Source organism: Kogia breviceps, chromosome 3 (genome assembly GCF_026419965.1).
Source record: "Kogia breviceps isolate mKogBre1 chromosome 3, mKogBre1 haplotype 1, whole genome shotgun sequence".
Classification (NCBI taxonomy): domain Eukaryota; kingdom Metazoa; phylum Chordata; class Mammalia; order Artiodactyla; family Physeteridae; genus Kogia; species Kogia breviceps.
Window position 1 is genome coordinate 182990271 of NC_081312.1, and position 19529 is coordinate 183009799.

Here is a 19529-nt window from a genome sequence, read left to right on the forward strand (position 1 = left end):
TAGAGCCCACGAGCCACGACTACTGAGCCCACATGCTGCAACTACTGAAGTCCGTGCGCCCTAGAGCCCGTGCTCTGCAACAAAGAGAAGCCACCGCAATGAGAAGCCCGCGCACCTCAATGAAGTGTAGCCCCTGCTCGCCACAACTAGAGAAAGCCCGCGTGCAGCAACGAAGACCCAACACAGACAAAAATAATAAAAAATGTTAGAAAAGGAAAAAAATACTAAACTTATCTCTTCCCCCTTATGTTATTTTAATTGTGTATATTTCATTTTTAAGCATGGTTCTTTGGGGAAAACAGAATATGTTTACTATAGTAAAACACATATTCTTTTAGCCTAGTAATTTTGGAAGCAAAAATGGTCTCCATGGTAAGAAGATAGAAAAGGAGTGGTATTAATAGAAGGTAGCACAGAGCTAATGTGCATTTTATAGCATAAAGGAAAGATTTTTTTAGCCTCCCTTCCTAAAACAACATCGTGAACTCTAAGTTACGCTAAATTGGTGAAGAGAATAAAAAGGAGCCAGCTACGCTATGATGGCTCAGAGTGAAAGTCAAGAGCCAACTTGCAGCAGTCCAGGACAGCAGAATCCTCTCACGCTCGGACACAGAGGCTTAATTGGTCCTCCTAGGGTTTGGAAAAGAGGCTTTGAAAATACTTCTGACCTCTTAGAAGCAGATTTATAGACATACAATAGTGCTTTAATCCTTGCATCCTGGCATTGCTAAAGTAATAGGATATCAGAATGGATAAAACCCTAATAAGACAAGGATTATCTGACGTTGCAACTCTTCTCCAAGCCCATTTTGGATCCCAAACAATCACTTCCTTCCTCTAGGTCCTTAACTCCCTTCACACAATGTTTAATGAGGTGTATTTTTTCCTTCACATTTTTTCCGTATTGCCTCCTGGTAGAATTTTTCTTTCTTTCTTTCCTATTTCTCTCTGTGCTTGAATCTCTACGATGGCATTTTGGGGGTCAATTTTAGGCATCCTTTTTACTTGTTAAAAGCCGCAATTTCTTGAGATCATCTACTCTTGTTCCAGACTCGACTCTTCTGTCTGCAGCCTGCACTCATCCTATATTTTTCTCCTTTTCCCATTCATTTACATAGTCTTACAAAAAGAGTGATATTTTACTATGATCTCTATTGAAGTGAGACGATAGGCATAAAATTACCATAAAATAATAAATTCTGTTTAAGAAATAAACACATCAGAACATAAATATCTGTAGGAGTACTGCCCCTCCTTTTTAAAAAAAAATTGCAATGATATTCACATATGCTTTGGAATTAATTTTAGAACAGCTTTATGATCTCCCCAAGAAAATCGCCCTGTTACCTTACCTTGGCTTCCTGTTTTATCAAGATCAGTATTACTCACCCAATTCTCCAGTCCTGAAGCCAAATTTCCTCTGATAGTTTCCTCAGTTCACAGCAGTCCCACTAAGGATTTTCAAAGGAATACGGAGCATATCCTGAAGACAATTCTGAAAAAGAATTACAAAATTGTTTTGGAGATGGCAGCATAATTAAAATGTCTATAGTTCCCAAGTCCTTGAGGTGGGAAAACTCCCTTTTGGATGGGAATTTTCCCTAATTTCTGGTAACAAATTGAACTATTTTATAGTCACATCATAAAAACCAACTCAAAACTTCTCTTACTTGATTTCAACTACATTCCAGTACATAATGTGCTTAAAACTTTGAATTTGTATATGTGAAAAATATGCTCTTGTTTTTTTGTTTGTTTTTAGCCACACCACGTGGCATGTGGGATCTTAGTTCCCCGACCAGGGATCAAATCCGCGTCCCTGCATTTGGAAGCTTGGAGTCTTAACCCCTGGGCCACCAGGGAAGTACCTGGAAAATATGCTTTTAAGAGTAACAATATGTCTGTCTTATTGTGTCTAGGACTCTCCTTGACAAGAGGGAACTACTGGAGTTTGCACAACTTGGCTGTTACTTGGAATATGATCTCTTTGGTACTGAACTTTTCCATTATCAATTCAACCCGGCTATTGACATGCCGAATGATAATAAAAGAATTAAAAGGTAAACATGATGAAATCTCTCATGGTATTTCCTTTTACCATCTCTTTTGGATTTTCTTATCTGGGGTGGGTATTAGCAAAGATTCAGAAAACAGTAAGCAGGCAGAACCAGGGACTTGCAGACAAAAATATATCAATGCTGTTTCAGGAAGGCAAATGTCTATATATTATTTTGAGGAGAAAATGAATCAGCCTAAGTAGGCAAAAGCTTCCCAAAGCCTTAGAAGTTCAGTGCAGATGGGCAGCTGATAAGCAATACAGACAATACTCGATCTCTGCTCTGACAATAAAAGAACAAAAGACATTTCCCTCTTTTTATCCTTAACGAAGTAAGCTGCTTCTTTCTCAGGCTGACCACACCTGAGGTCCTAACCTCCTATAATGCATTTTTGAAATGCTTTACTAAAAATATTCACTAAAGAGGTAACTGCAACTTACAGGCTATAAGTATAATGTCTAAAGGTCAAACGTTATATAAAATCCAACCCCTCAAAATTGTCCAATATTTTGGGGGTGAAAGCAAATAGTTGTACAAGTCATTCTCTGCAACCAAGTGGAAAATTTCCGGAGTCAAAGCTGGCTGCTACCTGGTTTGTCTTGGTTACGTGGTGATATGAGGACTGAATGCACCAAGTTGGGAAATGTGGGAGGGGAAATAGATTTTCGACTGACAGGATGACTTTATCTTGGGAATATCGTCTTGCTATCTGGTGGGGCCCTGGGATAAGGGTGCGAAGCTCAGGACAGAGACTTGGACATAAATCTAGACGTTGTTGGCTTGCATGTGACATTTCCATGGAAGCATGGGAATGAATGAGATCTCACTCAGAGAAGAGAATGAGGACAGAGCCCCGGTGACCACTCAGGAACAGACCCTCAGAGACACGTTGAGAAATTGTCAAAGCGTTAAGAATATCAGGGAAGCGCACTGTTATGAAAGTTGTTGGAGAAGAATACGTAAAGCAGAAGGGCTTGAACACTTGTAATAGGTGGCAGATATCAAGTGAGATAACGACTGAAAAGTATCCATTGGATTTCACAATCAGGAAATTGTTTTGTTTTTTTTTAAATTTTATTTTTGGCTGCGTTGGGTCTCCTTTGCTGCACACGGGCTCTCTCTAGTTGCGGCGAGCGGGGGCTACTCTCTGTGGCGGTGCGCGGGCTTCTCATTGTGGTGGCTTCTGTTGTTGCGAAGCACAGGCTCTAGGCGCGTGGGCTTCAGTAGTTGTGGCCCGCGGGCTCTAGAGCGCAGGCTCTGTAGTTGTGGCGCACGGGCTTAGTTGCTCCGCGGCACGTGGGATCCTCCCGGACCAGGGCTCGAACCCGTGTCCCCTGCGTTGGCAGATGGATTCTTAACCACTGCGCCACCAGGGAAGCCCAGGAAGTTTTAATTTCAGTCAATAAGTGCAGTCTTGGCAGAAAAGGCTTGAGGAACGAGTAGAAGGTGACGAAGGGGACAGAGGCTACTCTTTCAAGAAGCTTGATAGTAAAGGGAAGCAGGCTGGAGGGCTGGAGCTAGAAGTCCAGACAGGACCAAAGGAAGGTTTTGTTAGGAGACAGAGAGAATGTATCCAGGGAAGTGGTGCCTAATCTACAGGGTTATTATAGAATTTATATGAAATAAAATATGCGGTTTTTAGCTGAGTGTCTGGGGTAGACTATGGGAGTGGTCAGTCAATGTTAACCTAAAAACAAATCTGGGCAGGTAAGAGAGAATCTGGGCAGCAAATAGGAAGTTGGTCGAAAGGAAGTGTACTTTCCTCCCTGGAAATGAGAGCAGGTGAGGCAGGTAATGGAGTGAGAACAGAACAGTGTTTTGCTGAGAGGAGCAGGAAACTGAGGACAGATGGTCCCGTGTGATCTCCAGGGCGCCTGTGAAGGAGACATGGTCATCTCCTGAGAAGGAAGGAATGGATTCAGGGCAGGGCCTTGTAGAGGAGGATAAGGGGTGGGAGTGGATGGTGAATGAATGAGAGGGATACTGTTGTCTGGAAGACCCAGTGGGGGCCAGAGATCATGACTGCATGACTGTCTGTTGGCACCAATGGGCATGATTTGGTGATGATTTTCCTAACAAATGTTTTGCTGTTTGGGTAGGAGGACCAAAGAAGTTTTGTGAGTAGAAGATAGAGACAGAGAGCTTGAGGGCTGGGATTCTGTCTGAAAAACGTGGTTGAGATTGGGGGGACCACGGAGGGGTTGAGATGAGGGCCACGAGGTCCAAGCTGGAGGGAAGAAAGTGTAGAGAGAGAGATGGAGAGATGTCCAGGAATAACACGGCAGGGGAAAATCCCTGGATGCTTGAAGCAAGTGGGTGAATACAGATAGTGGGAGAAGGTGAGCGAAAAAGTAGAAGGACGGAACTTCTGGCCAGAGTGCGAAAAGGAAGGTCGAGTGGAAGTAGTTCTCCCTGATGGCAAACTGGAGCAGAGGAGTGACGTCGAGAAACCGTGAGGCTCAAGTAGCAGAAGATGGACATGTGTACATTGGGTTTGAGGGGGACGTCTTGAGCCAGTGGCCACAGCTGAGTCAGCCTTTGGGTCTTTCCCCGGGAAGTCGATCTTCACATGAGGCCTTCTACTGTCCCTGTGTACTGGCACACCTCCTTGATGAGCTTATTAACAGTAAAATAGGCTGCAAGTTTCATATCATCAGAGTTGACTGATGTTACAGTAGTTCTGTATATAAATATGGAGACACTCAGCTCTACATGAGCAAACTGCTTTGACTGTTCTGACCAGAATCGCTAGGGCTTTTTTTTTTTTTTTTTCCTACTACTCAAACCAGTTCTTTGATAAACAGATTTATTGGTTGGTTGGTTGGTTGGTTTTTGTTTGATGATTTTAATTTCCTTGCCCAGGAGTACCACTCAATACAGGCAAACAGGTTTCCTAAGAGCCCTACTAGCTTGGACCATACTCAGAGGTGAATGGCCTCTGGAATTTAAAATGGGGTGCTGTGTAGACCTTTCTCATCCTTCGTGACCTCAAAACCATGATTTCCTGATGAATGCCCTCAACACACGTTTTACAATTCATCTTGGAAATAGGAAGTTTGCTCCCAGGACCTGCTTTGTTTCTCTAAGCCCGTTTAAGGCAGTGAGCTGTATCTTCTCCACCCCTGTGCTCTCCATGACACTCCTAGACCTGGAATAAAAGAGGGAATCTGCAGAGGGAGGTCTACGGGGATACGAGCTTTCATTAAGCTAAATGTAAATATTCTAGATGTATGGAAATACATCAAAAAGTATATATATGTGCATGTGTGTTTGTGTATATCTCTGTATCTGTGTATACTGTATGCATCCTTAATCTTTGTAAATTAAAACCATGCATTAAGTCCCTGGACTCAAGTACAGCTCATGGTAATTACTAAATGACTTTTGGGGTGTGTGTGTATCCCCTTGTCCCTACCTCCTGGGCACCTGATTTTCATCATTAATCAGCAGTCCTTCTCTGAGCCTCAGTAATCTGAAAGCTTTGAAGTGCAAGAACAGAGAAGCACGCTCCTGCCTACCTCTGGTTTTCAGCACCAGAAATTCTGTGTCTAACACCTGTTTTCAATCTCATGCTCCATTTCCCACTCTTATTATATCTCTGCCTTTTCACACTTTGTAGTCTCTCTCTAATATTTGTTTGCAAAACACTAACTCATTTGTATTTCTATAATTACTGTGATTTTTTGTCTTCTCATCTGTAGCGGTTCTTTCCTTCTGGCGGTCTCTCTCTAAATACTGTTCTTCTACACAATGGCGCAGCATGTGAGACGATCTCTTATTTTAGGAGTGACCAGGCAGTTTTCTTAATAGTCAGGATATGATGATGTTTCTAGAGCCAGAACATTCTCTTTCTCGTGAGATCACTAGTCTCCAGACTCTTGACTTAACGAGTTCTAAGGGTTCCCATTTTGAAATGAGTACCTTTCCATACTACTGAACAATTCAGTGACTTTGTGCATCAGGATGTGACACAGGCCTCTTACGGGAATTTGTTTACACAAATGTGCCTCTGCAGTAATAAGATGTCTCTTTTTCTCAGACAAGGAAAAGAGACAAAAATGTTGAGAAATGCTCAGAAAATATACAGGGGAAAGTGTACCCTAAAATTTCCTGTAAGGTGATACTCCTTTGCAGTTGCGGATCAAGGTTTGTCACACTAAGTTTCAGCACCGTGCATGCATCTGTCAAGTCTTTCTCTTTTTTCATAAACGATCATATAACTGCCTTAAATAATTCCCTTAAAGAGAGTTCGTTCCAAAAGTAACTTCAGATCAGGACTTTTGGACATTATACACGTTTTAAAGAGGCAGATAATGCCCTACCCCTATATAGGGGTAGGTAGGGATATAGGGAATTCAGAGGTAGGGGATTAAGAGGTATAAACTACTAGGTATGAAATAAGTTACAAGGATATATTGTACAACATAGGGAATATAGCCAATATTTTATAATAACTATAAATGGAGTATAAACGTTAAAACCTGTGAATCACTATACTGTACATCTGTAACATATACTATTGCACATCAACTATACTTCAATAAGAATAAAGAAAGAAAGAAGCAAATGATGATGTTGGCACAGCTATAGCATTCTAAGTGCTCTCAGGACACATGAGGTACGTGTTATGTGAATGCAGATTTCTAGACAAAACACCCAGCTTGGCTCTTTTCTGGCATTCCTTTGGCCTGCAAACATAAGATCTAATCTTTAAGTATAATTTCTTTTAAAATCTATGTTCTCAGAGGGCAAGGCTTTGTGCTCAAGTTTTTTGTTTGTTTGTTTGTTTGGGGTTTTTTTTGCTGTATGCGGGCCTCTCACTGCCGTGGCCCCTCCCATTGCGGAGCACAGGCTCCGGACGCGCAGGCGCAGCGGCCACGGCTCACGGGCCCAGCCGCTCCGCGGCACGTGGGATCCTCCCGGACCCGGGCACGAACCCGCGTCCCCCGCATCGGCAGGCAGACCCTCAACCACTGCGCCACCAGGGAAGCCCCATGCTCGAGTTTTTTGATGTAGTGGCCCACAGTTTGCTTGCTGTAGTAGTTATTAAATATGACTCATGCACTAGAATGCCAAGAAATGCTATTGAAACAAAAAAGATACCTTTCAAATAATTAGCCCTTGGCGGAAGGCTCTGCCCATCCATCTAGATCTAGATCCATCTGGAAATCTAGGGATCGACAAGACAAGACAGAAAGTGCCAGAGAACAGCCATGGTCTCCAAGCTGCATCTCCTGCCATCAGAGACCCATGGAAGCCACAGCAGACACTGCCCAGGGCCCAGACCTATACAGACGGTGGCTGTCAGGAGGCGACCGACTCGCAGTACAGATTACAGCGCTTAACAAAGCCAAGAGGGTTCCATGTTTAGACAATAGGCAGGAAGCCATTCTGTAGTCAACTGACTATACATTTAAAGGAACAGCTCATTATTTCTAGCAATCTTAATGAAATGGAAGGAAGAAAGAGTAAATTTTTATTGGCCAATTTAATCCAATGCTCCCAGACTACTACTAAGTCAAAATTCCCATCGGCTTCAAAAGGACTAGTGCAGAGGGACCGTAACTGACCTTTTAAAAATGACTAGCAATGTCAAATATGACACAAATGAACCTATCTACGAAATGGAAACAGACTCACAGACATAGAGTACAGACTGGTGGCTGCCAAGGGGGACGGGGGTGGGGGAGGGACGGACTGGGAGTTTGGGGTCAGCAGATGCAAACTACTATATACAGGATGGATCAACAACAAGGTCCTACTGTATAGCCCAGGGAACTATATTCAATACCCTGTGCTAAACCATAATGGAAAAGAATATGAAAAAGAATATATATATATGTATAATGGGGTCACTTTGCTGTACAACAGAAATTAACACAACACTGTAAACCAACTATACTTCAATAAAATTAATTTTAAAAAGTAACTGTCAAGCTCATCATATGCCCTTCATTTTCAAACCAAATGATTTTACTCTCAGAATGTTTTACTTGTACAAAGATTCCTTTTGTTTCCCTATTTTTTTTTTTTTTTTTGCGGTACGCGGGCCTCTCACTGCTGTGGCCTCTCCCGTTGCGGAGCACAGGCTCCGGACGCGCAGGCTCAGCGGCCATGGCTCACAGGCCCAGCCGCCCCGCGGCACGTGGGATCCTCCCGGACCGGGGCACGAACCCGTGTGCCCTGCATCGGCAGGCGGATTACTCAACCGCTGCGCCACCAGGGAAGCCCTGCCTATGAGTTTTTTTTTTCCGGTACGCGGGCCTCTCACCGTTGCGGCCTCTCCCGTTGCGGAGCACAGGCTCCGGATGCGCAGGCGCAGCGGCCACGGCTCACGGGCCCAGTTGCTCCGCGGCACGTGGGATCCTCCCGGACCGAGGCACGAACCCGCATCCCCCGCATCGGCAGGCGGACTCCCAACCACTGCGCCACCAGGGAAGCCCTGCCTGTGAGTTTTTTTTTCCGGTACGCGGGCCTCTCACCGTTGCAGCCTCTCCCGTTGCGGAGCACAGGCTCCGGACGCGCAGGCGCAGCGGCCACGGCTCACGGGCCCAGCCGCTCCGCGGCACGTGGGATCCTCCCGGACCGGGGCACGAACCCGCGTCCCCCGCATCGGCAGGCGGACCCTCAACCGCTGCGCCACCAGGGAAGCCCTGTTTCCCTATTTTAATCACAAACAGTCATTGATTTTATTTGCTAGGAGAAAAAGGAGAGACAGAGGGAATGAAATCCGAAAAATGGGTCGACTAAGCGAGGCATTTTAGAATGGAGAGCTGGGTACAAATCCAGAATAAAGTTATTGAATAAAATGCTAAAGTGGCCAGTTATTCAAACTGGCACATCCTATCAGAAGCTGTCTTATTTAATGCAGGATTGCCAGGCATCGTCATAAATATCACAAGCTAGGAATGTCCGTGTACAGGGAATGAGGATCATGTTCCTACTAGGATGCGGTGATACCTTTATCATCACCGCACAATATTTATTAAGGGTCTCCCAGGACACGTGCTGCACGGAAAGATGGTATCTTTATGACAACACGATAGGTTTATGAGCAAAAAGTTTAAAGCACCATGAAAATTGTAAACGTGAGACCGATGCCCTATAATGAGTTGACATTTTTCACAGGGTACGTCTTCTGGTGGATGAGGGCTATGAAGATCGAATTCTGATGGCACATGACATACATACGAAGCATCGGCTGACGAAATACGGAGGTCACGGCTATTCTCATATACTTACCAACATTGTTCCTAAAATGTTGCTTAGAGGTATAACTGAGGCTGCACTTGATAAGATACTGATAGAGAACCCCAAGCAATGGCTAACTTTCAAATAGGATGGTTGTTCTGAATTCATACCTCGAGTATAAAGCTTGCAGGGAACAGACAGTGATTTCAAACCCACTGTGAGATATTAATCAGAGCTACGTTGGACTGACAGAGCATTTCCTTTTTATGAGAATTAGAAGACTTGCCTTCTCAGAGATTGGCTATTACATCTGTACCTTTAGGGAGTTCCTGAGCCTAATTAAGCCCTATTGTTTTCCCTTGACAAAATAAAGACAAAAGTACCCATATCCAAACAATGATTGACAGTGTACATCCCCTTAGTGGAGTCTTGCTTCCTTTTGTTTTGTTTTCTTAATCTATCACCAGCACTCCATGAGAAAATATAACGTGTTTCTAGTTAAATTACCCCTTTCTGGAGCAATCTAATGTTTCTTGTAATATTGATGATTCTACTAATTATCCTGCTGTTCTTTAATTAATGCTTAATGAATCATATGGCACTTCAAAATAGCTTCTGCAGCAAGGGAAGTTAAATTTTGAGACTTTTTTCGAAGGATATTGTAATATAATTACCAATTCACAATGGTACAAATATTGTGGAAGGTTAATTATATGCTGTTCACCTATCTATATATACTGATAATAAATCAGTTTTGTTGCCTGTGGCTTTCTGGTATCCAGTTCTCCTATAAATTTTGTGGTGTTTTGAAAAATTTGTACAAGGGGACATGAACACATAACATAGTACTCAATTATAAAAATTCAATCATAAAAGTCAAAATATATTACATAATATAGTTTAATGAATCATTACATTTATAATAACAAAGGCCACAATTTAATTAATTAATAATATAGAATGCAAAAAAAAAAAAAGAGGAATGTTTGCCTTATATATATTCCCTTTATTTCCTTTACCTTTTATTTGTCTTTCCTTGGGCCTGAACAGAGAAAATAATGCTTACTTATCTGAAGAAAATGTCAGATCTATTAGAAGTGACAGTCTGATTCTAGAGCCAACTCTTTAAAAGACACCCAGCCCTGATGTTCTGTGTAAATAAAGCCTTTTAAAAACTCTCAGTGGAAGTGTTCTGCTGTTTATAAACTAATCTTTCGGTTGAATCCTTTACTATGATTTGTTACCTAAAAAAAAAAAAAAAAAAAAAAAAAATCTCCAAACCCTTACTGCTAATTCCTCTTTGATAAATACGTATTGTTTAAATGGAAACAAAACCCACTGCAATTCCTTTATGAGTTATCTTACGTATTAGAAAGGCCAAATAGAATTAGTCATTATTCTTGATAAACGGGCTTACATGTTTTTAGTCATATAAATCATGAGAGTTACTCAGACCAAGGCATTTAAACCAAGCAAACGGCACGTTCAGATGGGAAACACCAGGTGTACCTCTTTTGGAAAGTTGAGGTTGGCTAAATAAAAGATATTTCTGTGGATCAATGATGATCAAGCTTTCTGTGTATTAGAACAGAAAGTATCCAAGAGCAATGAGCCAAACAGAACAAACTAGTTCCTTTAAATGAAAAAGTGCAAATGTCCTTCTCCAGTAAAACAGGCAGATTTTTCAATCTCTGTTTTTGAAACCTACTTCTCAAAGAGTCTTCAAAGGCACCTGAGAGTGGAACAGATTTTTCATTGTAATAGTGGAAGTTGTCTGATAGTTAGGATGTATCAACATGCATTTTAAACCTTTTTCTTAGATTAAAGAGATGGCTTTTGGCAGTGTACTTTAACCAGAGAGGAAGGATTTGCACTACTCTCAAAATCTACTTTACTGTCAGCTTCTGTCCACCTGAGAAAAAAGAAAAAAACTGCTCATTCAAATGCATATATTTCATAAACACTGCAAAGGACAGCTCCTCCGTCTCTGCAGACCTAACGGCAACAGCCGGCCACAGAATGCAGTGAAAGTATTGATTGGCATATGGTAATAAAGAAGCCACAGACCTAATTTACAGACACATGATTTCTGGGGCATTTTAACCTAATAAAATTTAATTTTCTGGATAACTCTTAGAAGTCATCTAAATTATTTTGCTACTCCATGTATTTTTGTCTTCCAAAATATATTTCAATCCAAAATAAGTCAAATAACTAATGCACGTTTGTGTGTGTGCCTACACGTACATTTCTTTAAATTAAATTTTGGGGGCTATACAGCCATTGCGGCTACGGTCTGAAGCCATATATATATTTCATCTAACATATACATATGTACACATACATATATATATGTAGCAGGTATTTGTATAAAATATATATACTTTATTGTCATATTGGTTATATGTGAAATTGTTCATTTTGAAATAACCTCAGGCCATGACTTGTAGTAACTATTTGAAGGCCTTACTTAGTGTCTCCTTGGTGACGCATGCACCAGCGCAAATTAAACCTATATGCATTGGGTTATGAATAATCTTTTGTTCCAAAGAAGGCAAAAGCCTCCGTGTGATTTAACACCAAAGAATAAATTTCTCTGACTCTCCAAGTAAATCTAAATGCATTCTATTGACAAACTGGACACAGGGGGATTTTCTAAATACCATACGTAATTACACATTTACACACTTAGAGGGTAATCCTATGATACAAGTTCGTTCTCTACTTTTAAAGACTATCACCCGAAAAGAGAGGAAAGAATATTCCGAAGAAAAAGAATGTGAAACATGATCACAGGCTTGGGAATTCCCTCAAGTCCAGAAAATTCCAGGTTAAGGCTTAAAGTTGAATCATTCCCAGGTCTAGCTCTAAACTTAACAGGAGTACAAGGCAAACAATTTCTTTGGGGACAAAGCAGCGTTACGTCAATGAGACCTCCTCCTGCAGGTAAAAATCGTCCTTCCCCACACTATGAATGGACCCCAAGTATCCTAATAAGCAGGTAAACTCACGAGAACCAAAGCCGACATATGGATAAAAGCAGCAAGATCACAGTACACCAAAGTATCATATATACTGAAGAAGTGATTCAGTGTCTTAGATTTTTCTATAAAAATTTGTGATCTATATAGGACTTCATTCACATGGACACTAACAATAAGATGTATTTGCTTTGGCGGTAGTGGATCAACATCTGCTTAACTTGTTTTTAATATATATTTTTTTTTTTACATAATGTTTCTGAGTACACAGATGTGAGTCAGGTAGCATTTGAATTCCCCACATACACACAGCTGAGGTGCCCCGCATCTGGCATCCCCTGAGGTCCTCGATTCACTGACGTTAGCCATACGAATCCAGTGTCCAAACTCAGAGTAAGAAGCTTAGTTTTTGCATGATCAGTCAGCGTAGATAATAAATCCAGAAAATGTGCTGTATTTGTTGTTGTTTCCTCCGTGGGCTTTCCCACCATCTAATTTGATGTAGACTTCGTCTCCTGGCTCCAAATGAAGAACCACACTATTGCTCGCATAGTCGTAATTCTGATCAGCGTCTTGGGCGATCGCGCTAGCACGCACCTGCGTGAAACAGACAAGAATTAGAATTTGTAAGAGAGAATTCTCAGGCTTTCTTTTCTTTCTTTCTTTCTTTTTTTTTTTTTTTTTTTTTTTTTTTTTTTGCCATTCACACAGACTGGCTGCCATGGCACTGAATTCAGCACAGCCAAGCCCACCTTGGCCTTGGGGCTTTATGAGGATATCTTTGTAACAGTTTCGACTATGTTATTGGAAAGGAGAAAACAGTGCTTTTGTGAAGGTGATTCTAACAGTCTTTGTTTTTCTTTTTACTATATGTTGTAAACAATGCATACCACTCTATTCTCTTCCTAAATCCTGACTTTTTCTAATTCCTTGTAACTCTGTGCCCAATGGCTTCTTGAAATGGTCCATTTTTGCATTTTAATTTAAGCCAAGCAGCAATATCCTAACCAGCTGTTTGAGTACAGAAGTTCAATCCAAACTTCTGTTGGTCCCCGTGATTATTAGAAAATTGACATCCACAGCACGTACAGACTCAGAGAAATCCCCCTCCTGTAACTCTACTTACTATACAGGAAGAAAAAAAGAAAAATCCTTTTGATTTTGGGCTTTCGAAATCTAATTCAAGGCAAAGCCCCTGTACCCGAAGCTTAACTCATTGAAACATCTTTGGTTTAAAAGTCTTCAGAGTTATTTTTTCTGTCTGTGCCTTTTTATCACTTAATTGTGACGTGTGTACCTAAATAAGCTATTTTATTTCAACACATCTAAAAGTTATAGAAAGAACTACATTTCTATAATTTGAAGTCTCTAAAATTTCTGAATTTTTTTGAATGATCTCACGGAATACCCTTTTATATTGAGGTGATTCTAAATGTGTGGTTTGCTTTGAGGATGGAGATTTGCTTCTAATCCACTCAGGTTGAGCCTGTGATCTCATTAGTGAGCTGACAGACATTTGCAAACAGTCCAATTGCCCACCATATCAAGTAATATGGACATTCTGTCACATCCTCAACTCCAATTAGGCTTCATATCCGTTTAGCTATATTTTGATTCTGACTTGGAAAAAAATTTTTTTCAATAGGCAGACTTGTACTTGATTTATTTCAGTAAAACATCTACTTTGTGGCTTGTATCTGTTCCACCGTAATGATATTTCTCCGAATAACACAGCAAGTGATTTAGTGGTTTTGTAAACCTGTACTATGTAATAATGCATGACTTGGGGTGTAATATGTGGGATTTTATCACTTGGCAAAATAAGAGAAATGAGACATAAGTCAAGAATTTCCAAGCCTTTCTTTCAAAATTTAAATGATTGGTTTTCAAATTAAATTTTCATGTGGTATGTTCTCACATTAATGCTGAAATGTTAAAAAAGGAGAAGACTCTTTGACACTGCTGAACTTGTAAAGTAATTTGAGTAGTATTTTAAAAATTCATTCCTGGATATCATATCGCAAAAGGAGAAAAGGGCTTAAAAGATTCAGAATTGCTTAACATTGTGCTGACACTAATAAAATGAAAGCAAAATACAATTATGCTCACAAGCGCTGACTTCAATGTATACACCGATTTAGTGAAGTGATCTGTTTTGACCATTGAGTAATAATACAATTTAATGTCATACTGTTTCCTAGGAATTAATCACTAGTTTATAGGAGTTGGATGCTTTGATTCTTTAATTTCATCTAGTCATTAGTTCCCACGGAAAAAAAAAATCTACAAGGAGAATAGTACTCTTTGGACCTGATTTTTTTTTTTTTTTAATGCGTGGATTTTTAATGGATGAGAAAAATTAAAATATAAAAATACTAATTAGCTATATTAGTAATATATTAGTTAATTACCAATCTATGATATACTTCTCACCTATGATTAATAACCAGACTATTCCGTGCGATATAACCACAAGCCCACAGAATTGCTACCATTTTTATTCAGTAGGTGTTACCACAAAAACCTGCAAATGCATTATTATGATCCCACAGACTGGAAGGTTTTACCCTCATGGTTTTCACTTCCTTTGTTGGATAAAGCCAGTGTGATTACTTTTTAATGAAAGTGATTCTCTAAGATTTTAACCATAAGACTCTCCCAATTAAATACCTGCCATACTCCAGTGTACTCTGCGTGGTTTTAGTATGCCTGCTCGCCTGCTCATACTCTAAAGGTAATAATGGGACTTGAAATTTCAAGCTGTAGTATCCAGCCCAGTAACTTCCAACCTTTCTTCCTTTAAGCCATCAGACTACTGAGGAAAGTAATGCATCCACCCTGGAGGCTATTTTCAGGTTCCTAAACGTACACAGATTTCAGCATTTTCTCTGACGATATGATGCATCCTTTCCTTAGCCCGATATACCCATTTCTACCTAAGTGTACTCTAATACCTTTCCATCTTATAAGTTAGCTATTTCGATCCTGCTGATCTTTAGTGCACGTTTCACAGCCCCTAAAAAGATAATTCATTTGCCATCTCATTAGTCTTGCTAATAAATGAATAACAGACCGCAAACTGTCTTGTTTCCAACATATGTCATGTTCAATGGTGCCATAACTAATAAATTCTTGGAGTAAAAACTAGTCTTTAATTATTTTATAGTTCTAACCTTAAGCCAGTTTTAGTTTTTATTAGAGTGGCTTATTAGAGTGGTATTATAGTGATTGGATTCAAATAGCAATATTTTTTATTCAGGTTTCCTGCTAAATGTATACAAACATTAAAAAAAATATTTCCAGTCTCTATGGAAAGCTATCTGAGTCCAACTTTTGCCTTTAATATGCACTGTCATGGGCTTTTTAGACATGGTAAGATTAAATTTAGGTTGATGGTTTTATGGGGAATATGAGAACCGTGGTCTTTTTAGTGCTGTGTTTGTGAGGCTGTAATAGGCTAGGCTGCCTTAGCCTTATCTTATTAGGGAGGGTTTATCATTAGAGACAATATTTATGGTAAAATTTGCTAATTTAATTAATCGCTACTGATGCTCTCAGAGTTTCATTTTCATTGCACTTCTGTGGAATCATAAACAAAAGGTTAAGTGGGCATCCGGTTAATTTACTGGCCTTTGATGTTTCCATCTGTGATCCTGCATTCAAACACAAAGCATAAATAAAATGGTTCTCATGTGGTTATGGTCCAGAGGCATTCCTCTATCCTAGAGTGAACTGCATTTTTAGTTTCATTTTTTTGCGCTTCTCAAATCCACTTAATCCATAGAACATTACGCTGACATGGATCTCGGAGTTTCTGTTTTATGAAAACAAATTAGGTCAGCTCAGAGGGGGGAACTGCCTGCCATCTAAGAAGTGATCAGACAAGAGCAAAATTGAAAATCAAGGATAAACTCTTTCTTTAATATTAATTAAAAAAGGATTTTTAAAGCTTTCTCATTTGCAACGCCTGCAGACCAGACTTTACAAAACAGTTCTATTCTAGATTTAGAATTCCTTAACAGTAATACTGTAATAACCATTTTGCAAAACAGTCCGTGCTGAACTCGAAAATATATTGTTTGCTACTATATTTGTTTTTCTGAATAACTTGTTGCTCGCCTTTTGTAGAAGTAGCAGCTTAATAATGCCAGTGAGAAGCATTATACATTTTAAGGTCAGCAGCTGTGCCCCCACCACACACCGCCCCCCCCCCCGCCCCCCGCCATCCTCACACAATGTACACGCTAGGATGATACAAAGAAGTGTGCTACACTCCAAACAATGAAATAATTTTAAAAACAAAATGCACATAGAACACATATATGGAATGGTTTCCTTGGAATCTTTACCTGGGGGCCTCAGCACCACCATTTCAACTAATTTAAATGTACTGTTCCCCAGCTTTTCATGCAGTTGCAATTTCCAGATACTTAAAGAAGTGTGTTTTTATACCTTGATAAAACTTGAATCTTATTCTATTCGAATTAATACCTCTAAAAACAATCTCTCCAGCCTGATAGTATTTGCCAGGCCTAACCTTTGAGTCAGAAGGCAGCCAATTTGTAAATAAATGGGTGCCTCACCCATTTATTTGGGTGCCTGCTGAGGGGCTGTCCACAAGTCATTTTGTTAGGGTGACACAATAGCTCTATTTTGGTACAGTGCGTCATGGCCTTTTTAGCCACTTACCTATAACTAACCCACTGCTCTGTGAATAATTTTTATTTATCTTAATATTATTTTCGTGCATAATAACTATAATAAACAACCCTGTCAGTGCCTCCTGGTGGCCATTTTTCCTCTTTTTGTTCTATGTGACCTTAGGGTCCCTTAAGCTATTTACTGCTGAATTCCTTTAGAAGTAAGGGGTGGTAGGAAGGGGGAGGGACAGGATATTTTGTCCTTCGTCTTATACATTTAGGGTATTTGTCTTTCACTTTGGAAGAATTCTGACACTGTGAATTAGGACTTTGGGATACAGTCTGCTTTAATGGTGCTGAGTAGGAACCTGGGTTATAGCTAGAAAGGTCTGAATTCAAGGGAGAAGTGACCTGAAGCCGGAGAGCCCTCGTAAAATCACAACTGGCCAGGGCAGGGTAGAGGGGGGCCACTCCCTGGACCACCCGATAAGCAAAGTTGAAGCCCAAGCATTCAACCCAGACTGCGGGCTGCAAGGTCTCCCCCAGCGGCTGCTGATTCAGCGCTTGCAGAGGGTCTGATTACACTTTGAGGTAATTACAGACGTTATTTTCCTTCCCCGCTGAAGAGATGGGACACACTTTGGTTTTGCAATGACCGCGAATTTCTCAAGCAAACGGGGAAGTGGCCCCCAGCATAACACTGCAGACCAGTGGCCCTTGTGGCAGCGCCGGCCGTGTCGGCTCAGGAGAGCAGGCGGGTCCTCTGGCCGAGGGCTGATCTGAGGCTATTTCAGAGTCAAGGCCAAGGCCACTGCCGCCCGTGAGCGAAAGGCTGGGCTGGAAAGACCCTCACGCAGGCGCCCTGGGGCTCGCTGGCCTTGAGGCCCAGAGCCCCGGGGCTGGGCTCTCGGCCCGGCCTCCCGACCACCTGCCCGTGCGCCCTCCTCCTCCTCCTTCAGCCAGAGGAGTTTGGGTTCTGTGTCTGCGAGCGTGCTTTATGGCATAAACCCCGAGTGTCAACTTTTCCTTTTGTTAGCAGAGCACTCATTACCTCGCCCCCTTCTTCAGCTGAAATCTAAAGCAGACTTTTTGCATCTCGAATCTGACTCTGTGAGTTTCCCGGGTCTGGGACGCCGCAGGGACCTCGCGACCGCCGGCCCCGTGGCTCTGCCGGGGCCTTGGACGCGCCCGGCTCGGACTCACTCCTTCGCGCCCCTTCTTCCTCCCTTGGGCCCCGGCCTCTCTCCCGTGCGGGTCTGTCACCCCGGCACGCCCACTCCTGGCTCCCCCAGCCCTCCCATCCCCGCCAGGGCCTGACAGGGCCCCCGCACGGCTGAGGACCCCGCAGCCGGGGGTGGCTCGCGGCTCCGGGACTCCCCGCGGTGCACAAACTGTCCCGGGGACCGAACCCCGGCTTCCAGCCCTCGAGGGTCGCGCGCACCAGGCGCAGGTCCCGGGCTCGGGAACCCCCGTCTCCAGGCCGCCGGGCGCTCTCGGGCGTACGGCCGCAGCCTTGCCGGCGTGGAACGGCGTTGGCCCTCGCTCTCGGCTCGCGGGAGCGGGGCTGCCGCGCCCTTCCTCCGCGGGCTCCCACGCCCGTGCCCGGGGTCTCCTCCCTCTCGCCTGCAGCTTCCCGCGCGCCCTCCCCGCCCTCCCCGCCGCCTGCCCGCGCTCACCTGGTTGTTTTTGCAGAGATCGGCCCACATGCTGGTGCCATCCCCTCCGCGCATGAGGACGTGGTAGGTGAAGAAGTAGATGCCCGGGATGGAGCAGGTGAACTTGCCCGTGGTGGGATCGTAGTGGTTGCCCAGGTTGGTGACCACGTCGTCGAACTTGAGCACCTCGTAGCCTTCGTGCTGCCGCTTGAGGCCGGCGTAGAAGGCGATCTTGGGCACCGTGCTGTAGGTGGCGGCGCTGATGGCCCCGGCCGCGTTCAGGCCGGGCGCCCCGGGAGGGCCCGGCAGGCCTTGGCGGCCCGGCTCGCCCTTCTCGCCCGGGGGGCCCGCGGGGCCCGGCGGCCCGGGCTCCCCGGGGGGCCCCCGCGGGCCCGCCTTCCCGGGCCTGCCCGCCTCGCCTCGGGGGCCCTGGATGAAGGTGGGCAGGGACTGCATGAGGCCGCGGTCGGGCGTGGCGGCCGTGCTGGGCGCCTTGGTGCCCCCGTAGGGGTCGCAGACCATGCGGCAGGTGCCCAGCATCTCGTAGTGCGCCGACGTGCCGGCCGAGCTCACCAGCACGGGGATGAGGATGACCAGCAGCAGCACCATCACCACCCCCAGCGCCCCGGCGGCGAGCAGGCGCCTCCTGCCGCCCACCAGCCGGCTCAGCGCGGGCCGCTCCTCCGCTCTGCCTTTGGACAGAATGTTGAAGGCTGGGCGGGGACCTGCTCAGAGCCGAAAACAGCCCCCTGCGAGCCCAGGGCCCCCGGGCGGGCGGGCGGACGCGCGCCGGGCGCTCTCGCCTGCTCCCGCTGCCCCCGGCCGAGGCTGCGGCTGGGCGGCGGGCTCGGACGCCCGGAGACGTGCGCGCAAGTCCCCGGGCAGGGGGTGGGGTGCGCGGGGCGCCCTCTCGCCGCCCGCGAGCCCCTTCGCACCTGTGGCTGCCGCCGGCGCCGGCGCGGCCCCCGGGAGGGCAAGAGCCGCCGCCGCCCCTGGCGCTCGCCG

The 19529-nt window shown here is 43.8% G+C and overlaps 2 protein-coding genes and 1 long non-coding RNA gene across 5 annotated transcripts in view; 1 reads left to right on the forward strand and 2 right to left on the reverse strand.

The window, feature by feature from the left end:
• The window catches only part of LOC136793872 (uncharacterized), an 84430-nt gene extending 82935 nt beyond the window's left edge, over positions 1–1495 (reverse strand). Inside the window, exon 1 of the long non-coding RNA XR_010839907.1 lies at positions 1390–1495. This is a non-coding gene — a long non-coding RNA (uncharacterized lncRNA). The remainder of the gene's footprint in view (positions 1–1389) is intronic.
• Positions 1–10429, forward strand: part of PTER (phosphotriesterase related) — a 69607-nt gene extending 59178 nt beyond the window's left edge. For 2 of the 3 annotated variants that reach the window (XM_067030491.1, XM_059059217.2), the window contains exons 4-5: positions 1920–2060; positions 9186–10429. In XM_067030491.1, the coding sequence (XP_066886592.1) occupies positions 1920–2060; positions 9186–9396 (352 nt within the window). In that variant the 3' untranslated portion in view covers positions 9397–10429. The remainder of the gene's footprint in view (positions 1–1919; positions 2061–9185) is intronic. The other variant, XM_067030490.1, reaches the window with a different exon arrangement.
• Positions 10131–19218, reverse strand: C1QL3 (complement C1q like 3). The gene is made up of 2 exons (XM_059059233.2): positions 18546–19218; positions 10131–12826 (listed from the first exon to the last, which is right to left on the reverse strand). Exons 1-2 carry the CDS (start codon positions 19131–19133, stop codon positions 12647–12649), a joined length of 768 nt encoding a protein of 255 aa, XP_058915216.1. The 5' UTR covers positions 19134–19218; the 3' UTR covers positions 10131–12646.
• Between the last annotated feature and the right edge of the window lie 311 nt (positions 19219–19529).

Coding starts and splice junctions, on each gene's coding strand:
- C1QL3 (XM_059059233.2), bottom strand. CDS start 19,133: ATGGTGCTGCTGCTGGTCATCCTCATCCCCGTGCTGGTGAGCTCGGCC. Junction 12,827..18,545: donor ATCTCTGCAAAAACAACCAG/GTGAGCGCGGGC, acceptor TGTTTCACGCAG/GTGCGTGCTAGCGCGATCGC.